Source organism: Crinia signifera, chromosome 1 (genome assembly GCF_055691185.1).
Source record: "Crinia signifera chromosome 1, ASM5569118v1, whole genome shotgun sequence".
Classification (NCBI taxonomy): Eukaryota; Metazoa; Chordata; class Amphibia; order Anura; family Myobatrachidae; genus Crinia; species Crinia signifera.
The window spans coordinates 334404468-334423777 of NC_139217.1; the positions used below are offsets into that span (position 1 = coordinate 334404468).

The 19310-nt window shown below is 44.3% G+C and overlaps 1 protein-coding gene across 2 annotated transcripts in view; it reads left to right on the forward strand.

Moving 5' to 3' along the window:
* The window catches only part of INPP5J (inositol polyphosphate-5-phosphatase J), a 35710-nt gene that overhangs the window by 7911 nt on the left and 8489 nt on the right, over positions 1 to 19310 (forward strand). For both annotated transcript variants that reach the window (XM_083145304.1, XM_083145303.1), the window contains exons 3-7: positions 7777 to 7884; positions 8546 to 8654; positions 9164 to 9280; positions 9702 to 9877; positions 13286 to 13397. In XM_083145304.1, the coding sequence (XP_083001430.1) occupies positions 7777 to 7884; positions 8546 to 8654; positions 9164 to 9280; positions 9702 to 9877; positions 13286 to 13397 (622 nt within the window). The remainder of the gene's footprint in view (positions 1 to 7776; positions 7885 to 8545; positions 8655 to 9163; positions 9281 to 9701; positions 9878 to 13285; positions 13398 to 19310) is intronic.

Consider the following 19310-nt stretch of genomic DNA (forward strand, 5'->3'; position numbering starts at 1 on the left):
CAAATGCACATGGTTAAATACACTCACCATGGAATGATTTCCCCCAGCGTTGCGAAGGCTGTGAGTAGAAGGAAGCTGCTACTGATGTCAGCGGCCCTCCCTCCCAATGGCTGGGGAACGCCTGTGTTATCCGGGACACTCCCGGAAAACTACTGCGTTAAGCCCCCAAATGCCCGGTGTCTGTCAATCACCTTGTGAGCAGCCAGAGAAGGCTAGCTGTCGCATGGTACACTCGCAAGGGGACCCCGCAAAAGCGCACAGTGTACCTTGCGCATGCACAGTCTTTCTATAATGTTCAGGGCCTGAATTGGGCCCATCCTGTGTGCTGCTTCTACAGTCACCACCCTCCATGTGCTTTCAAATCTGTAGTGCGTCAGGCTTCAGATTTTAATGTGAACAGCAAAAATAAAAAACAAGTTAAAATGCGCAATCACTGTTATGGTTAAATAAACTTGTGCCTGAAGTCTAGTTCCCATATGTTCATTATTACTCAATGCAACACCCACTTAGCTGATGTTACTCATTACAGCAGAATTCATGCAAGTTTATATATCGGGTACGACTCGTACTACACATCACATGTACTGGTTGGTAAAAAAAATCCTTTATTTTGTAACTGACAAGTGCTGTAGAGGCCATCTCCTCGTACAGCAGCATTTACTACATGCAAATTGAAGTAGAAAAGGGAAGTGCGAAGGGAGATATTAGGCAAGATTCAGTAAAGCAAAATAAAACAAACGCAAGTAATTTTGTGCCTGGAGCAAACCATGTTGCTTTGCAAGGGGAGCAAATATACTCATATTGTTCATCTGTAGGGTAAATACTGGCTGCTTTTGCATGTAGCCACAGATGTTCTACAGCTGTATTTTAAAGGTGGCCATACACAATGTCTTGCAGCAGTGTATGACCAGCCGATAGCCCGCAAGCCACCCGGGAGCTTTTATTGTGATGGTTTGCATGCAACCATGCTCCCACCTATCCCATCACCGGGAGGGAGGTCTGTTGGTCAGATGGCCAGCAGGTCCAACCACCGACTAAGGTCCGATGTGCACGGAACCGCACATCGGACCTGAAGGGACATCAAACTGACCCAATTTGATGGCTCTATTCATCAGAATCGGTCCAGTGTATTGGGGCCTTTCCACTTCGATATAAATTTCAGTTTGAACACACTCCTCCCAAATATAACTCTATCTGCACTGGTTATATCTGCCCCATCTGCAGAGCAGAATGTATGTTTTTTTGCTTTGCTAACTAAAGCCCCGTACACACGGTGAGATGGCACAAATGACATCATTGTCATCATCTCTGCTATAAAATACCTCCAATACACAGCGTGGTCACAATGATGCAATCATAATGGCCACACCCCACTCTCATGCTTCTGTGGTTCCTGGAGCTTGCTGTCCTAATGTCGGCAACCCTGTGCAAATGGCACATTTTTCTGTGAATCACCATTGTTTAGATCAGTGGTTCCCAAACTATGTGCCATGGCACCCTGGGGTGCCTTGGGGGACATGCAGGGGTGATTGTTGGTCCATGGAAAAATTATTTATGACCAATGTAATTGTCAAAATGTGGACAAACAGAAGTAAATTCTGTCCATTACCACATTACAGACACTGAGGATGAGATATAAACAAAATTGACTTAATTTCATATCTTTTTTCTGTTTTTATCAATGAAAAACTTTATCCCTAAGGGTGCCGTGAAAAAAATTCTGATACTCGGGGGTGCCGTGATTCAAAAAAGTTTGGGAACCACTGGTTTATGTGGTTATACCTTCTTCAGCTTCTGCAATATGGTACAATATTATTACATTCAAATGAATGATGGCAAGATCGTATGCTATAAAATCCTCCATATATTTTCTAAATATTTAATATCTAATGTGTTGTTTATTTGTTATATGGAAAACTACAGTTAGTATCCTACAATGTACTGTGGATGATGTCTCACTGACGATATAGTCAACATCGGAAGCCATATCGCATGCTTTTTTAGGGCTTGCGAGCCCGATGCGCACTCCCGTTCGAGCGCAAATCGGCAGCCAGATAGAGAGGGAAGCCAAGACTATATAGTGCAGATCTGTACTATATAGTCTAAATTGTGCCACTCCATGCATGCCGTGCTATGCGAGTCCTGATGCGATCTGATCGCATCGGGACTCACATAGCATGTACACACCATTAGGGGTAAATTTACTAAGATGGGCGTTTTATTGAAGATGGGATGTTGCCCATATGCAGGCACCAAACACAGCAGGCGTGGGGCACCGGGCAGCCCCATTACCATATGGGAACGGCCAGGATTTCATGGGCATTCCCATGACAACGCTGGGTGTTCTCATGCTAATGAACTGTGATGCGGGTGGGGGGCAGGCAGCTGACATCACCGGATCATCACATTTCCTCCCCAGCATGCACGCATATGTAAGGTTGCTCAGAGCAACCTTACATATGCGTGCACCTTCCACATCTTTCGATGGTTGGCGACCATCAAAAGATGTGGGAGGTTCCCCCTGCCCTGCAAAATGGATCTCAGGCCCCTGCGAGCGAGTCGTCCTTGCGAATGGGAATAACCAGAATACCCTCCTATATCCCTAGAGAGCACTGTTTGTAGATATAGCTCATACATCTGGACTTTTATTGTTAGCAGCTTGTATTTAGAGCCCTTTTGAAGGAGATATGGAATGTGGTTAGAATTTTTCAGCCTTCTTATTTTCCCAAATGTTTCCAGTTGTGGAATGTGATGTCTTGGAGGCGATGCTACGTTTAATGTAACACTGATATGGATGAATGTGCTGCAGTATTCTATTTTGTTGCAAATGCATATTCCTTATTATTACCTTGCAGATTTTTCTTGGCTGACGACTCTAATATTCCATCCTATTTAGTTTATTGGATCGCTCTTAAGCTCTTTCAATAAGAATTGATTTATATTTTTTCTTTATAAACCTGACTTAGCATTTTTGCTTGCTGATAGAAAAGAGCATCTCTGGAACGGTTTCAGTGGCTACTTGTTGACGGTGCTGTTTTACTAGTATCTTTTGTGTGTTTTACCCTCCTCTTTTAACATTTTGAAATAGGTCTGCATTCTCTATTTTTTTTCCCTTATGAGATATTGGGGGAATTTCAGTTATGGCAACTGCAAAAATGCGGCTATTTAAGGTCTGTGAAAAATTGCGGTTAGGAGCTCTTTTTCCGAGTAGGCTCTCAGGGCCAGGATAATTGTTATCCTCAAATAAGGGAAGGATCACTTCAAAAAAATAGTAGTGTGCATGTTGAGGCCATCCTGTGATAAAATCCTGCAACTTTTTTTGGTACTTGTTTCCTAGCACGGCCACAATCTTATGGATCGTGTACCTTTAAGTTAAGGTACACGATCCATACGATGGACCCGATTTCCTTTGAAATCAGGTCCATTTTGCCGGCTAGGACACAATATCGGGGGCATCGCGTCGGTCGGGACCATTAACATTGGTCCCGACGCGACCGACGCGATGCCCCCGATTTTTACATAGGTTTCAATGTTAAAAAATATTTTAACATTGAAATCGTGTCGGGAAAGGTAAAATATCGGGGGCATCGCGTCGGTCGGGACCATTAACATTGGTCCCGACGCGATGCCCCCGATTTTTCCATAGGCTTCAATGTTAAAATATTTTTTAACATTGAAATTGTGAAAAAATGTGAAAAATGTGAAATGGGCCAATATGACCCATTTCACATTATAGATGTCCCCGTCGTCACCCCACGATAGACGCCAACCCGAAGCGTGGCGAGCGCAGCGAGCCCGCGAGGGGCGGCGGTGCACGTCCTACGACCTTTTCATTCCCCTACTATCCACGTCGGCGTGGAGTTGAGAATAGAATAGTGTGGCGAGCGCAGCGAGCCACCGAGCCCGAAGCGTGGCGAGGGGACGCGTATAACTTCACAGGTATACGCGTCCCCTCGCGGGGCTCGCTGCGCTCGCCACGCTTCGGGCTCGGTGGCTCGCTGCGCTCGCCACACTATTCTATTCTCAACTCCACACCGACATGGATAGTAGGGGAATGAAAAGGTCGGAGGACGCGCACCGCCGCCCCTCGCGGGCTCGCTGCGCTCGCCACGCTTCGGGTTGGCGTCTATCGTGGGGTGGTGGTTTACGCCGTTAAATTTGGGAGGGTTGGGAATATTTTACATTGAATCCAATGTAAAATCGGGTCCCAGGGACCCGATTTACATTTCATTCAATGAAAAAATCGGGTCGAAAATCGGTCGGTCGCGTCGATCGCATCGCATGCGACCAAATCGCATGCGATGCGATCGACCCGATTTTTCTGACACGACCACCCCGATGTAAATCGGTGTGGCCGTGCTAGGAAACAAGTACCCTTTTTTTAATCGCCAGCCATTCACAAGTTGATTGACAGGAAGCCGGCATTTGGTGGTGGACACCTGGCATTTTGTGGGCGTGTCAGGGAAAAAGGCAGGCGTGCCCAGGCATTTTCAGAGAAGGCATGTGACGACCACTCCGGCCTTGATCTGCCTGTCTCTATCACTCCGGCCGAGTAGGTTCTGGGTTACACACACACTGCACACACTGGTAAAATCATTCGATGTTGACTGAGTTTCAGATGGATTTGCAACATACTTGCTTACCCTTCCTCAATGACTTCAATATCAGTCATCACCCCCCGAAGTTCAGCTTACAGCCACCTTTCGCAGCCTTGCACAGGGCAGGATTTCACTCTGTTTGGACGGTGGCTAAATGACCGCAGGGCTCTGCAAATCAGTAGCCTAGCGATCAGGTCTGAATAACCCCCTGAACTGGGGAAAAGCCAGATCCACATTTGGGATATGGTCATTAGGTCTACAAGCATTAGGTCGACACCATTAGGTCAACATGACTGAAGATCGACATTTGGCTTTTCACTTTTTTTTTTGAGCCGACATGTGCCGACAGGCGGTATTTCATGCCCTACCATCCACTATGCCATGTGACCGAAGCATGGCGAGCCATGCGAGGGTACGCAGTTTCACTGGCGACTGTGCCGAAATTCTAGTGCTGTCGACCTAATTCTTGTCAACCTAGTTGATGTCTACCCAAGGATCCATACCCCCATATTTTGGGTCCTCACAAGAGAAAATGCTGCCAGTTTCGTTAAACAAATGTCTGACCTGTATTTGGTTTCTTGGTTTTGATGTGGAACCTTCTCTTTAGGTTTTCTTAAATATTTTTCCAACACTAACTTTGCTCTGGATCCTGTAGGAATCGTGCATTCCTGTCCTGTACTTGCTAGTGCTAGAAAATTGGATCTCACATTTGCTCCATGACATGCTGTGAGTGTGATTGATTGTTTGTATTGATAACCCCATTAATAATTTAGGGCCTTATTTTGGTTCATTCTTTCTGACAAAATCCTTCTTAGATGGACAAAACCATGTGCACTGCAGGGGGGGCAGATGTAACATGTGCAGAGAGAATTAGATTTGGGTGAGTAATTTTGTTTCTGTGCAGGGAAAATACTGACTGCTTTATTTTTACACTGCAATATAGAGCTCACTTTGAAGTAAAACCCCACCCAAATCTAATTCTCTCTGCACAAGTAACACCTGCCCCACCTGCAGTGCACATGGTTTTGCCCATCTACCTGTAAGAAGGATTTTGTCAGAAAGAATGAACCAGAATAAGGCCCTTAGTGTCTTGTTGGGAGTGTGTTGATATTTTGTGGTTTCAATTGCTTGGTATTTTATATATATATTTTGGGTGACATTTAATAGGATGCGATTTTATTGCATTTTCCAAAATCGCACCATATTGCACTTTTTAAAATCAATAATTTTTTTTGCCTGAATTCATATATTTAATGAGATGAGAAATTGCGGCAAAAAAAAAGTGCAATATTGTGCTATTTTAGTCATGAAAATGTGCGATTTTGTGTTTAAAAAATGAAAAAAATGGCGTGGGGTCCCACCTCCTGAGCATATCCAGCCCCAGGCTCATTAGCCGGACCTGGTTCCAAAAATACGGGGGACAAAAAGCGTAGGGGTCCCCCCCGTATTTGTGAAACTAGCGCCGCACTCTTGGACCAGTCCTGGTTCCAAAAATACGGGGGACAAAAAAACTGGGGATCCCCGTATTTTGGAACCAGCACCAGGCTCCAACAGCCCGCGGTGTCATGCCACAGCTGGGGGACATCTTTACATAAGGTCCCCCGGCCGTACCATGAGCACCGTGGCTGGTCACCTGTCCAGGGCTGAAGCCCGGTGCTGTCTCCGGCGTCCGTGGGCAATGATCTGTGCATGGTTCTGTCAAATTCGCCTGACAGAACCTGGTCTGTTTGCGATTTTTAGTAACGTTTACCAAAAATCGCATCCCATTAAATTTGTGAGTTCTATACTTTATAATGGCAAAACATCTGGATGCGAATTGAAGTGTGACTAAAAATCAACAGGTCAGAATGTGTGAATTTGCAGCGAAAAGTGCGATTTTTTTTTCCCTCGCAATTTGCATCCTATAAAATTTATGATCTTCGAAAAAAATGCGTAAAATTGCAAAAAAAAACCTGATTCCTATTAAATGTCACCCTCTGTGTTAATTGTTTGTCACTTTTGTTCTCAGTTTGTTTTTAGTATTGATAGACTTATGTTTGATATCACTGTGCTTAATTATTTAGCATATGACAGAAAGATAGACACAACATATTTTGTCTCTTGTTATACAAAGTACACAAACACAGAAGCATTTATGCTCACGTCATGATGTGACCTGCTGAATAAAAGACATAGGCCCGTATTCAATGCGGCCGGCGAGGGGGTTAAATGGCGAGGTTCACAGAAAACAAGCAATCCTCGCTGTTTAACCCCCTCGTCGGCCGCTCACCCTATTCTACATTCTGTCCTATCAGAGGACAGCGAGGATTCCTCAAGGCTAATGCAGGGAGTCCACTGCATTTATCCACAAGTCTCGCTGTTTCAGCAGCTGCCAATTCCCCCCCTTGCTCCAAATATGTAGCGAGGGTGAATCGGCGTATGCAGGGGGATCAGTTGAATACTGACAGGGCAAGCTGTGACAGCAAGCAGGGAACAATGCTCGCTTTCACAGCTCGCCCCCGGCATTGAATATACCCCAAAGTAACATTCTGGCCATAACAGAGGCTGAGTTCTCAATCATTTTTTTTTGTTGTTACTCATACAGACCAGCTCTGTGCTGCTGCCACTGACCACAGGCGGATTGTTCACCAAGGGAACCTGGTTCCCTCCCTAGTGCCCAGCAGGTGCTGAGGGGCCCCATAAAGATATCCTGGCCCTTCAAAATATTATGTGACATTATGACCTCAAGTGGACCTGCTCACACTACCAAGATCCCTTTAATGTTCTTTAATAGGATAAAAAATGCTTGGACACACAAAATGGTTTCATTCACTGTATGTGGGCAGTCAGTTCACATGTGACACAGGTATTAAGCTTGCTTCCAAAACACCTAAATCCTGATTTAGATTTGTATGCAATGTCGATGTTCACGCAGCTGAGCATTTATCGGTAGACTGTGCAAGTACTCTCAATGTCACCTGCAATCAGCAGCAAAAATCTAGTGCTATGAAATGTTACAGGGAGGAAGGCACCAATCCGTACCTTGCCTGGGGTGCCATGAGGTCTAAATCAGCCTTTTCCACTCTCCATTCCTGTGCATCTGTCCTAAGTGGGGTGGGTGGAATGTGTGCACGCCCTATCATTTTAAAAAGTGATCTACTTTGATATTACCGCTAGTATCTGCTGTGTCCTTCTGCAGGATCTATGTGATTACATGGAATGTCGGCTGTTCTGTGCCTCCTACAGATCTCACTTCCCTGCTCTGCCTTAATGCTGGAGATGGCAAGACTGATATGTTTGTTATTGGGTAAGATGACTATTTATCCACCAATCCTTTTCACTCTTATAATGAATAATGACAGAAAGTGTGGGCATATTGCCTTTTTTGGTTGTACCCTCTGAAAGCTGAAGACCCCCATACACTATGCGATTTGGGCCAGATTTCACCCATTTCCGGCGGATCGGGCCGAGAAATCGGATGAAATTGGCCTAAATCCCATGCACATCGGATCAGAGTCAGAGGTCTGATGGGCTGCACATAAGATGAGTTTGTATGTGCAGCCGTCAGCGGCACATCACAGGTGCTTTTTAGCATCTGCAATGTATAGCATCCGATCCATGGGTGGCACCGCTGGCACATACCTATCTACAGAGCAGAAAGCGCCGGGCAGGAGAGGGGCTCCCCTCACTCTGCATCCCGGCTGTGACGTGTGGCGGACAGGAGATTTGAAAACTCCAATACAAAAGAATCAGCAGCCGCCCATTCTTTTTTATGTTTTTTTTATTTATTCACCTTTATCGCATGTAATAATGGCACATCAATTGCCAAATCGTAAGTGAGCCCTCTCTGGGAACTGCCAAGGGGCCCTCAAGGGAAAACGGGTCCGACTCGTCCTTAGGATAAGTCAGTCTAGTATATGGGGGCCATTAGTCCATGACTTTACCCTGCCCTTGCTCTTTCTCTACAGGTTACAGGAGGTAAATTCCATGATCAATAAGCGTCTGAAGGATGCTTTGTTTTCAGATCAGTGGAGTGAGATGTTCATGGATGTCTTGAGTCCCTTCAGCTACGTGCTGGTGAGAATTGTACTAGATATGTCATTGAATGAATTTTTGTGGTCATTTCATATTCAATTATTTCACTGAGATTTGCTGTTGATTTCCTTTCATGCATTAGACATTCAGGATGCCCCACGTCAACAAACACAATCTGACAGTTATGATTTAAACAAGTTCACAGTATCAACATGTAAAATGTCGACATTTCTGCAGAAAGCCAACAGTAGGGTTAGGCACTAACAGCCCTGGCATTCTAAGTGAAATAACAATAACATCTGTCAGTTGTGTGTGTGTGTGTGTGTGTTTTCTTGAGAGCCTAATTTAACAATCATGTTATACAAAACACCGTTGTATCCAAAACATGCTTTACATTGTATTTCACATGGTGACATGATGTTTAGTTTTCTCTATGCAGCTGTCACATTGATCTGTGTAAGATGTGCTTTGCTTTCTTGTGAAGTTTTCCACTGAACATTTCCATGTTAGAAACTTTCCTCTATCTGCTGATTTATTCCCATGTGTTCCAGGTCAGCTCTGTCAGGATGCAAGGTTGTCTGCTGCTAGTATTTGCCAAGTACTTTCACCTCCCGTTCCTGCGTGATGTTCAGACTGACTGCACAAGGACGGGCCTGGGAGGATACTGGGTCAGTAAATGTACTCTCCTCCATGAGAACTCCTTACACTAGTAGACTGTACATAAGTGCTAGTAGACTGTACATAAGTGTTCCACTAATCTTGACATCATACACGCCTGTTCTCTGGGAGACTCCTGCATTTCATATAGCTCTCTCACATGCCCAGGAGGGTAGATCAGCCTCTCGCTTTCCCAGCGAAATGGGCAGTCCTGGGATTTGATGACACTCTTTACAATGAATTGCATAATTATAGCTGTGCCTCGGTTCAGCCCTTATTGTACACTAGAAAACAGGGAGGGTATGCTTTTAATTGGGCATCACACCCTGTGTCCTGTACCTTTGGGATACCTCAAGGGAGACATTTAAAAAGCTAGTGAATGTGCTTTACTTTTTATTTCCAATTTGTGTTTATGCTTCCTTACTTTTACAGGGTAACAAGGGTGGCGTCAGTATCCGATTATCCCTGTTTGGTCACATGGTGTGTTTTCTGAACTGTCATTTGCCTGCTCACATGGAGAATTCTGACCAGCGCGTGGATAATTTTGAGAGCATCTTGCAGCTTCAGCAGTTCCAGGGTCCCCTGGCAAACGGTGTCCTGGACCATGAGTATGTTTCTTATCTGAGACACACAAACAGATCTCAGATAGATGTTGGGATGGTACCTGCTTTTCATTCTTAATACAACTACATTCTATTACCCATATTAACTTGAAAATAGGTGAATCTCTACAGTTTTCCGTTTAGTCCTCTGAGTTTAGGCTCAGGACTTCTGTTTATGACATACAGTATATCTATCAAAGTGTTGTGTATTCCTATATTGTATCCTAAATGCAGTCATACCGATCAGTGGCATATGTCTGTAAGTCATCCCGTGACATGCCAGAGCAGATGGGCATGGCGCTTCAACTCATGCAAATCAGCAATGTTAGGAACAGGCATAGGGAAATCAGTTAGATAGTGTGGGAAGTCTCGGAGCAGTTCCTACAGCCCCATACAAATATATTCAAACACCTGTCACTATTATATAATACTTTTATTTTGTACCCGTGTTTCACCATGCCGTCAACATGCAAAATGCATAACAAATTTGAATGCATTTCCAACCGGCATTGGTTACGTGCATTGTTCGTCATTGTGCATGGAGTTGGCATCGAATAAAGTGGCATAAAGTAAAGAAATATAAATGTTATAACCTCTTTAGGAATACTGATGCAAATGCAATACAACTTTGAATTTAATTTTAATATAGCCTAACATTGTTTGCACATTGGTTTTCCCATACAGGTTTTCACATTAATATTAATTTGGTTTATGTCAGAGCTTTGTTCTTTCTTATAGGGCCTGATTCAGACCTGCTTGCTATGCTGCGTATATTCAGAGCCTAGCAAGGAGGTTAATGCTTCCCCGGGAACGCAGGACCTCCCCACCACTGGACGGATCCCCTCGCTACGCTGTGAGCAGATGTGTGTGTTTACAGATCCACTCACATGCACCTGCACAGAGGAGAAATCATTAGATGGTTGTTTACCATCAAATGACTTCTCTGTTTGCAGCAGAAATGTAGCCCCGAATCATGTGATGTCATCCGCCTGCCTCGAGCAGGCAGGGGAACGCCTGCAATCCCTGGCGCCTTCCCAGTCAATCATGCAGTGAGCGTCCCAGCAAGGGAAAAATTCGGCCCCATATGGACCAGATGCACTAAGCTACAAAAGTGATAAAATGGAGAGTGATAAACAACCAGCCATGTCACAGTCTGTGTTTGAAAAATGTCAGGTAGGAGCTGATTGGCTGGTTGTTTATCACTCTTCATTTTAGCACTTTTGAAGCTTAGTGCATCTGGCCCTATGTGAGGTTGGCAATCACCCTTTTTTTATTGCTGCAGACTTCCACAGGTATTCCCTGTGTTCCACAGGTACTTGGTTGGTTGTTGTCCATTGTGCAGATAAAGGCCTGATTCTGGGGAGTATAGCATCTGTATACACCATGATGCAATTCATGTGGTATAAATACATGGTTTTACCATGTACATTATAATAAACTTAAAAAGGTTGGATTTTTGTGTTTATATAAATGACATAAAATATATACACATTATATATATGTAGTTACCTGTAAAGGACTACAGTAGTTTGATATGTACTGTACGGGCAAGAGAACACCCATTCTGGGGATCTAACAGTTATAAAGACTGCATGGGCCTTTTGTGTGCAGTCAGGGGAGGAAGAATGGAGACTGAATGACCAAGCGGGAAATACATATGCAACTTGTTGGCTGTTGCCAATAACTCCAACCAACTCTCTAACAATCAGTGGTGTACAGCAGCTGCTTTTTCTGAGTCATCAGCAGGGCCGGTGCATAATATATAGGGGCACACTAAGCAGCATTTCACCCACCACCTGTGCTCCCTCCAATTCTTAATATGCCACACGTAGTCCCTCTTATAATATACCATACAGCAGTATCCCACATTAATAATATGATATATAGGAATGCCCCAATTTACATGCTGTACAGCATAGCCCCCAAATCATTATGTGTCTCAGAACATTGCAGCCAATTCATTACAGTATATTCCACATTGCTGTATGCCCAATTCATAATTATGCTATACATCAGTGTCTCCAATACATATTCCTCACATGTATGCCCCCAATATATAACATGCTACACTACTGTGCCCCAAATGTATTGTGTTCCACATAGTTGTGCCTCCAATCAAAATGATGGCACAAACATTATGCCATACAATCCCCTAATGTGGAGCTTATGTGTGTGACAGGCTGGTGGGAAGGAGAGGACTGGGAGGGACCAGGGCCTGATTAAAAGTTCAAGGTGCCCAAGGCTAATGCACATGTAGCTCCGCTTGTAGTGTTCATAAACTCACGTGTATGAGGACTCAGGGACTCGCCATTCATACTGCCCATGTGCATGTAACAAAGGTTATACAACTGGCATGTAGGATCTAATGCTTGTGGCATGTGAAGGAGACTAGTGCCAGTCTCACTGGCGCTGTAGCACAATGTACATAAAGTAATGGTTCCACTAGTAAGCTACATTGGCACAGCCATCTGGCAGTCACCTTAAGAACTTTACCCCCACAGTACATCAGGACGGGTGATAGATAACAATCATGGAATAAAATAATACCTTATTGAATTCTTCAGCTGTCATCTGCAAGGTCTGCCTCGCCCCCCCAGTCCTGATGCCCTAGGCTTCAGCCTATTGGTTAATCAGGCACTGGGAGGGACGGGCACTGCTGATGCTGACTCTACCGCATGTAATCTTACATAGAGGTGAGAGTTTGTGCCAGGCTGAGGGAGTTCCAGAGGCTTCCCCTGACATGTCCCCCCTATACCCCCTCCCCTTTCCCCCTGATAAGCGTTGCCTGACCACTAGGTGTTTACTGTAGTGTTTGTGAATCAGTTCACATTGTGTGGCTCCATTCCCTTAGAGCGAAGCAGATGAGCATTCTCACACATTTTGACTGTCTTAAAGGGAAGTGTAGTTCTAGGTTACAAGTGGTTGGCCAGAGAACAGTTTGTGGGAGTGCAGTGCCATGGGAGCATTGTGGGCATGTAGCCGAAGTTATGTCCTTTTTCAAAAAATCTCTTGCATCCATCATGGGTTAGGTGTAAGTGCAGATCTTGGCTGTGAAAAGCAGAGGGCATGGGCAAAACGGAGAGCATGGAACTATACACAATAAAAATGTGGATTTAGGCCTAATTCAGACCTGATCGGGGGTCCAATTTGGTCTTACAATGGACAAAACCATGTGCACTGCAGATGGGGCAAATGTAACATGATCAGATAACTACACTAAAACAGAAATTGTACAATTCAAGAAAATATACTGTACTTACTAATACAGGTGGTACAAGAAGCATGCAAAAGAAAATATACACAACATAAAAACAACACTTTGGCTTATTATTAGGTGTCCTTTTCAGTTTGCTTGTGTCTGTATATTTCTGTGGCATACACGTGTATCTCACTCTTGTTTGTATTTCCTATTAGCTTGGTGTTCTGGTTTGGAGATCTTAATTTCCGAATAGATGACCTTGATTTATATTTTGTGAAGTCTGCCATTCAAGGAAACAAGCTGTCTCTTCTCTGGGAGAAAGATCAGGTGAGAGAGTCAAGGATCACTATTAGCAAGGGCGAGACAATGGTCCCGCAAAGAGTGATACGATATCCCTTCGGTCAGGGTGGATCCCATACATACCCTAACCCTTGACCTTCCATTGCAGCAGCCTGACCCTAACCATCCCCACTTGTGCCGAACCCTAACTCTTGTACCCCAGTGCCCAAACATAATGCCCCCTCCCTGCAGTCTAACCCTAAGTCCCTCCACCACTTAATGTGGTGGTCAGAGAAGTAAGCAGGTAGGTCCAGTAGATGATCAGGATTCAGGAAACACACCAACTCCAGCACGTTTCACTGGGCTAAACACCAGCTTTATCAAGGTGTTTAGCCCAGTGAAACGCGTTGGTGTGTTTCCTGAATCCTGATCATCTACTGGACCTACCTGCTTACTTCTCTGACCACCTGGACCCTATTACTACTGGACGTCTTTGGCCTAAAATTACCTGGGACTACCGGATCCACTTGCTGTGAGGTTGAAGTCGGGCTACAGCTATCCACAAAGCCACTCCCTTAAAACAGCTGCAACAACAATACATTGTAAGGTTGGAGGTGGGCTACAGTCATCTAATAGCCACTCCCTCCAATAATTCCAGGACAATACAGCTGTATAGACGCCATCCAAGACTGGGTCTGCATTCACTGTGGACAGTGCAGGTTATATATTGGTTCACTTTCTAACTCTACAGGAACAGGAAACCACTGCTGCTATTTTATTATTAATATTCTAGGTGTTATTGTTACTATGTGATATTAAAATAATTTTTATTTAAATTGATTCTCCCACTCTATCATTTAGGCGCTGCTTTATTCCTTTGTCTTTCTTGTACTTTTAGGGAACTGACCATCCCCCTCATAGCAGCTGCTTTTAAGGAAGCCACTTGTGATTCTAGAGCTTTAGGTTTCTTCAACCTAGTGTTGAAGTTATCCTTTTTCTCTTTCACACAGAATCTAGGCTTCTTCTTTACTTTCACGGCGCCACTAGATAGGACAGATAGGATACGATTTTGTATGCGATTTGACATAAGATATCGCATAAGATATAGGATAAGATTTACTATCCATTTCATTACCCCACTATCCACTAGGGCGTGGAGTTGATTTTATATAGCGTGGCGAGCGCAGCGAGCCACCGAGCCCGATGCGTGGCGAGCGCAGCGAGCCCCGCGAGGGGACACGGAATGTATTTTATGGAATTGCATGCAAATGGCATGCAATATTGGGGACTTGCTTTGAAACAACATCCGTGTCCCCTCGCGGGGCTCGCTGCGCTCGCCACGCTTCGGGCTCGCTGCGCTCGCCACGCTATATAAAATCAACTCCACGCCCTAGTGGATAGTGGGGTAATGAAATGGATAGTAAATCTTATCCTATATCTTATGCGATATCTTATGTCAAATCGCATACAAAATCGTATCCTATCTAGTATCCTATCTGTCCTAGCTAGTGGCGCCGTGAAAGTAAAGAAGTACCGAATCTAGTCCTGGATAACTTGCATTTTCTGCAGGACCTTCCCACAGGGGGATATGAGGAAGAGCTAAGCAGTCAGACCTATAGGAGCAAGTATCTGCAGGGTTCAGGGACCAAGGTGTGTGCAGAACATATACACCGGTGCAGTGGTGACACTTGCAAAAAGTTCACAGCAGATACAGGTGGCAACATTCTAGGGAATCAGAGGGTGAATCGGAAAGCCCTGTTATTGGTAATAGGTCTAATTCATACTGGCAGCTGCGTGTGGCATGTCATGTGTCTGCACAGCAAGCCTCATAAGTTATTAGAAGAGTTCCACTAATTTTAGCACCAAATTAAACACTCCCAAAGGCTAGAGATCTGTGGTGAGTCACAATTGAAGGCAATCCCACATTTGCTTTATGTATGTTGTTAAGAGAGGCTAAGTATGATTGAGAAGCCCTCTCCTGTCTATATGTTTTCATATCAGATGTCCTGACCGTCACACAGGCCATTTATATGATGGGTCAGATTCCAGAATACCAAAGATTAAACTAGTGGGATTGCAGTGGCCTAACAAGCAATAGTCGTACTAGGTGCCTTATCCACTGGAAATCACCACTGTGCAGTTTCATAGTGGTGTAGATTCATAAGCGCTGGGTTTCTGCCAAATCCAGTAGTATGCCATATTCACATATGACATGGGAGTGTGTTGGCATTAACTAAATGGTATTCACTGACTTAGCTGAAACAGTGACCCAAAAGAACTAGATGCCAAATGTGCAATGCTGGAATCCCTGGAACTGCCTATGACACTTGGGTCCTCATCTATGCTGGCATTACACTGAATGAGTATTGAGCAGTACAAAGATAATTGTCCGATACTGAAAGGTGGCAGAAAAGCACTCACGATTGTTGCTTTTGTTTTCCCAAAATGTTTGATCTTTCAGATTGATATTCTGGTGATTTCCTTAACTTTTTTTTTTTTTTGAAAAACAATTTTATTGTATTTTTCAATTATTTAGTACATAAGGAAGAGAATAAGATATACAGATACATATATTGTGAGACATAGTCGCCATATGGGAATATTTAGGAATAACCATGTATCTCTTTGTTCAGAGCATCAGGTGTTATGGCATACATACACAAATACACCAATATACACAACATTTCCATAAAGTTGTCTTACTTATAAAACTTAATTGTATTATAGTCAAAATGGCTACGAGCAATCATGGGAGGAAGTCCCATGGGGTCCACATGGATTCTTAGGTGTAATAATCCTTATAATTAACACTATCTGTCTCACAAATCAATGAACCTCTTAATCCTATCTATAAATCTAACAGGGCAGATGGGGTAGGAAAGTATTAGGAGGGTAGGGGAGGGGAGGGGGAGACGTCAGACAGCAGCCTAATTAAGCGAAAAGTCCTTATTTAAGTTGTCCGTTTGGAAGGTTCTAATGACGTGACTCTTTTTTTTCTTCTTGTTGCCAATGAAAACGCGGGTGGTATCACCAAGCTAGTTTCATTTAAGTAGATAGTTGCCTGAGCAGGTACCAGGTCGTAGACTCAAACATTTTTTGGATTCTATTTTGGGTTAGCTGATCTAAGCTGCTGATATAGAGCCCCCATTTTTTATAGAAGCGTCCTGCTCCTTTCTCAAGATCGGCTCTCAGCGCCTGTCTCTCATAGAACAATGTGTTTAAGATATTTCGCTTTAACTCCATGATGGATGGGGAAGTCCTATGTATCCAATGTGTTAAAATCAATTTTTTTGCAATCGTTAATATAATAGTGAGAGTCGGGATGATCCGGGCCTTGTTTGGACCAAGGTCCCAATCTCTAAAGTATAAGAATAAGCATGCAGTCGGCTGCTTCCGGAGCCTCAGAGAGTATGTAGAGTTGACAAAATTTATTACTTTGTCCCAAAAGGTTCTGATTTTCCTGCATTCCCAGAAATTGTGGAAATACGAGGCGTCTGTTTTTTGACATTTATAACATCTTCCCGTATCACTGGGGACAAAATGTGCCCTCTGTACCGGGGCTATGTATGCCCTATTTAAAAATTTTGTGTGGGTCTCTTGTAAAGCAACCGACTGCAAGTGCTTCATGGTGACTGGGAGTTTTTTAAGTATAGTTGCTACAGGTGATATGTCTGGAATATCCTTGATCCATTTAGTTTGGAGTTGCTGGTAGTGTGTCTCCTTATCTGTCGCTATTAGCGCAGAATATAAATATTTGATTCTATATCCCAGTATACAGTCTGGTCTCAATAAATCTGAAATTGGGTCCACATCAGCCTCCCTGTCCATTGATTTTAGGTGTGTTTGCGCAAAATGTCTCGACTGGAGGTACATGTAGAACTGTCTGTGCGGCAGCTCAAATCTCTCCTGCAACGCTGAGAATGGGAGTACTCCGCCCCCTGGGTCAAATATTTTGCGTATGCATGTGATGCCCTTGTCCCTCCAGCCGAGAAACTCCACACTCTCCAGACCAGGGGGGAATAAGGGGTTACCCCAAAGGGTGGTAAATGGTGAGGAGGTGAACCGTCTATGTACGGCCCTGTTGATTTGCCTCCAGGACCTGTAAGTCGCCTTGAACAGGATAGAATCTCTAATTGTCTTGGGGATAAGTCTTATCGGGGCATGTAACAGGGCTGCCGGGGAATACTGGTTGAATATCTGCTTTTCTAACGTGGGGATGGTATACTCCGATCTAGAGGTGAACCAGTCAGTGATATATCTAAAATGGGCTGCCTGTGAAAAGGCTTGTATATCAGGCATGCCAAATCCGCCATCTGATTTACTTAGTTTAAGTCTACTAAATGGTATGCGGGCCTTCTTCCCTGCCCATGTAAATTTAAGGTATAGGGTTTTGAGTTTCTGTAGGTCGGCGCTGTGGATTTGGAGTGGCAACATCTGCAGAAGATAGGACAGCTTAGGGAAGGCTATCGTCTTAATTACTGTGATTCTGCCTGCCAATGATAAGGGTAATTCCATCCAGCCGGATAGCAATTTGTCGACCGATCTAAGGGAGGGGGGAATATTAGCGTTATAGAGATCTTTCAATTTTCTTGGGAGCAGGACTCCTAGGTATTTGAGTGTGTGTGTGCATACAGTGAATTGCGAGGTGTGCTGAGGTGTGTCTGGTGTTGTGTCAGGGGTTGAGAGTGGTAGCAGTCTGGATTTGTCATAATTCACTCGAAAGCCAGAGAAATGGGAAAAATGTGATATAATACGCTGGATCGTTGGGATGGAGGTATTGGGTTTAGATATGAATAATAGTATATCGTCCGCGAAGAGACTTAGCCTGACCTCGGAGGAGCCCACCCGCACACCTGTAAAGTCTTCAGAGGTTCTCAATGCTATAGCTAGCGGTTCTACTGCCAGGGCAAACAGTAGGGGAGACAGGGGACAGCCCTGCCTGGTCCCCCTAAATAGTGGTATGGGTCTAGACATATAGTTATTTGATAATATTTGGGAAGATGATCCCGAGTATAGTAGCTTAACTGTGCGGGTGAACTCCCCCGGTAGCCCAAACTTTTCCATTGTAAAGAATAAGTGGTCCCACGTAACGAGGTCAAAAGCCTTCTCGGCGTCTAGGGATAGTAGAGCGCAATGCTCAGAGTTGTCTGTGGATTCCACCCACTGCATGACTGTTAATGCTTTACGCACATTAAGTGCAGAATGCCTGCCCCATACAAATCCCGTTTGGTCGGGGTGAACCAGGGAGGGAAGTTTGAACTTGAGCCTGTCCGCTAGTATTTTCGTAAAAATTTTATAGTCCGTATTAAGGAGTGAAATAGGGCGATAAGAGCTTGGGAGTAGTGGGTCTCTGCCGGGTTTATGAATAATTTTAAGGATGGCCGAATTGAAGTATAGGGGGGGGGGGGGAGCCTTGTAGTATTAAATTAAATAGGGCCGCAAGTGGTTTGACAATCTTGGGAGCAAGTAGTTTGTAGTATTCGTTGGACAGGCCGTCCGGGCCTGGGGACTTTCCTGTTTTGAGTGCCTGAATCGTGGCCAGTACCTCTTCCTCTGTGATAGGGGTTATCAGGGTATTGGATGAGTCAGTATCTAGTGTTGGGTGTGAGAGTGGTTCCCAAAACGTTGCCCTTTGTTGTTTATCTGTGTGTGGGGGGGCGTAGAGTGTCTCGTAAAACTCATGTAGTGTTTCAGTTATTTGTTGTCCGGAATGGATCACTGTGCCATCTTTTCTACGTAGGGCTTGTATGATCGAGGGGGGATGTTGGCCTCTAAGCAGGTTAGACATCAGTCGGTTAGACCTATTACCGTATCTATGGAATCTTGCCCGAGACAGGAAAGTGAGTTTGGTCTCTAGTTGAACCAGTAGGACATCAAAGAGTGCTTTCTGGTCGGTGTATTTGGTTTTATTTGCTAGTGTAGGAGAAGTCTGGAAATTAAGGTAAGCCTCAGTGAGGCGTG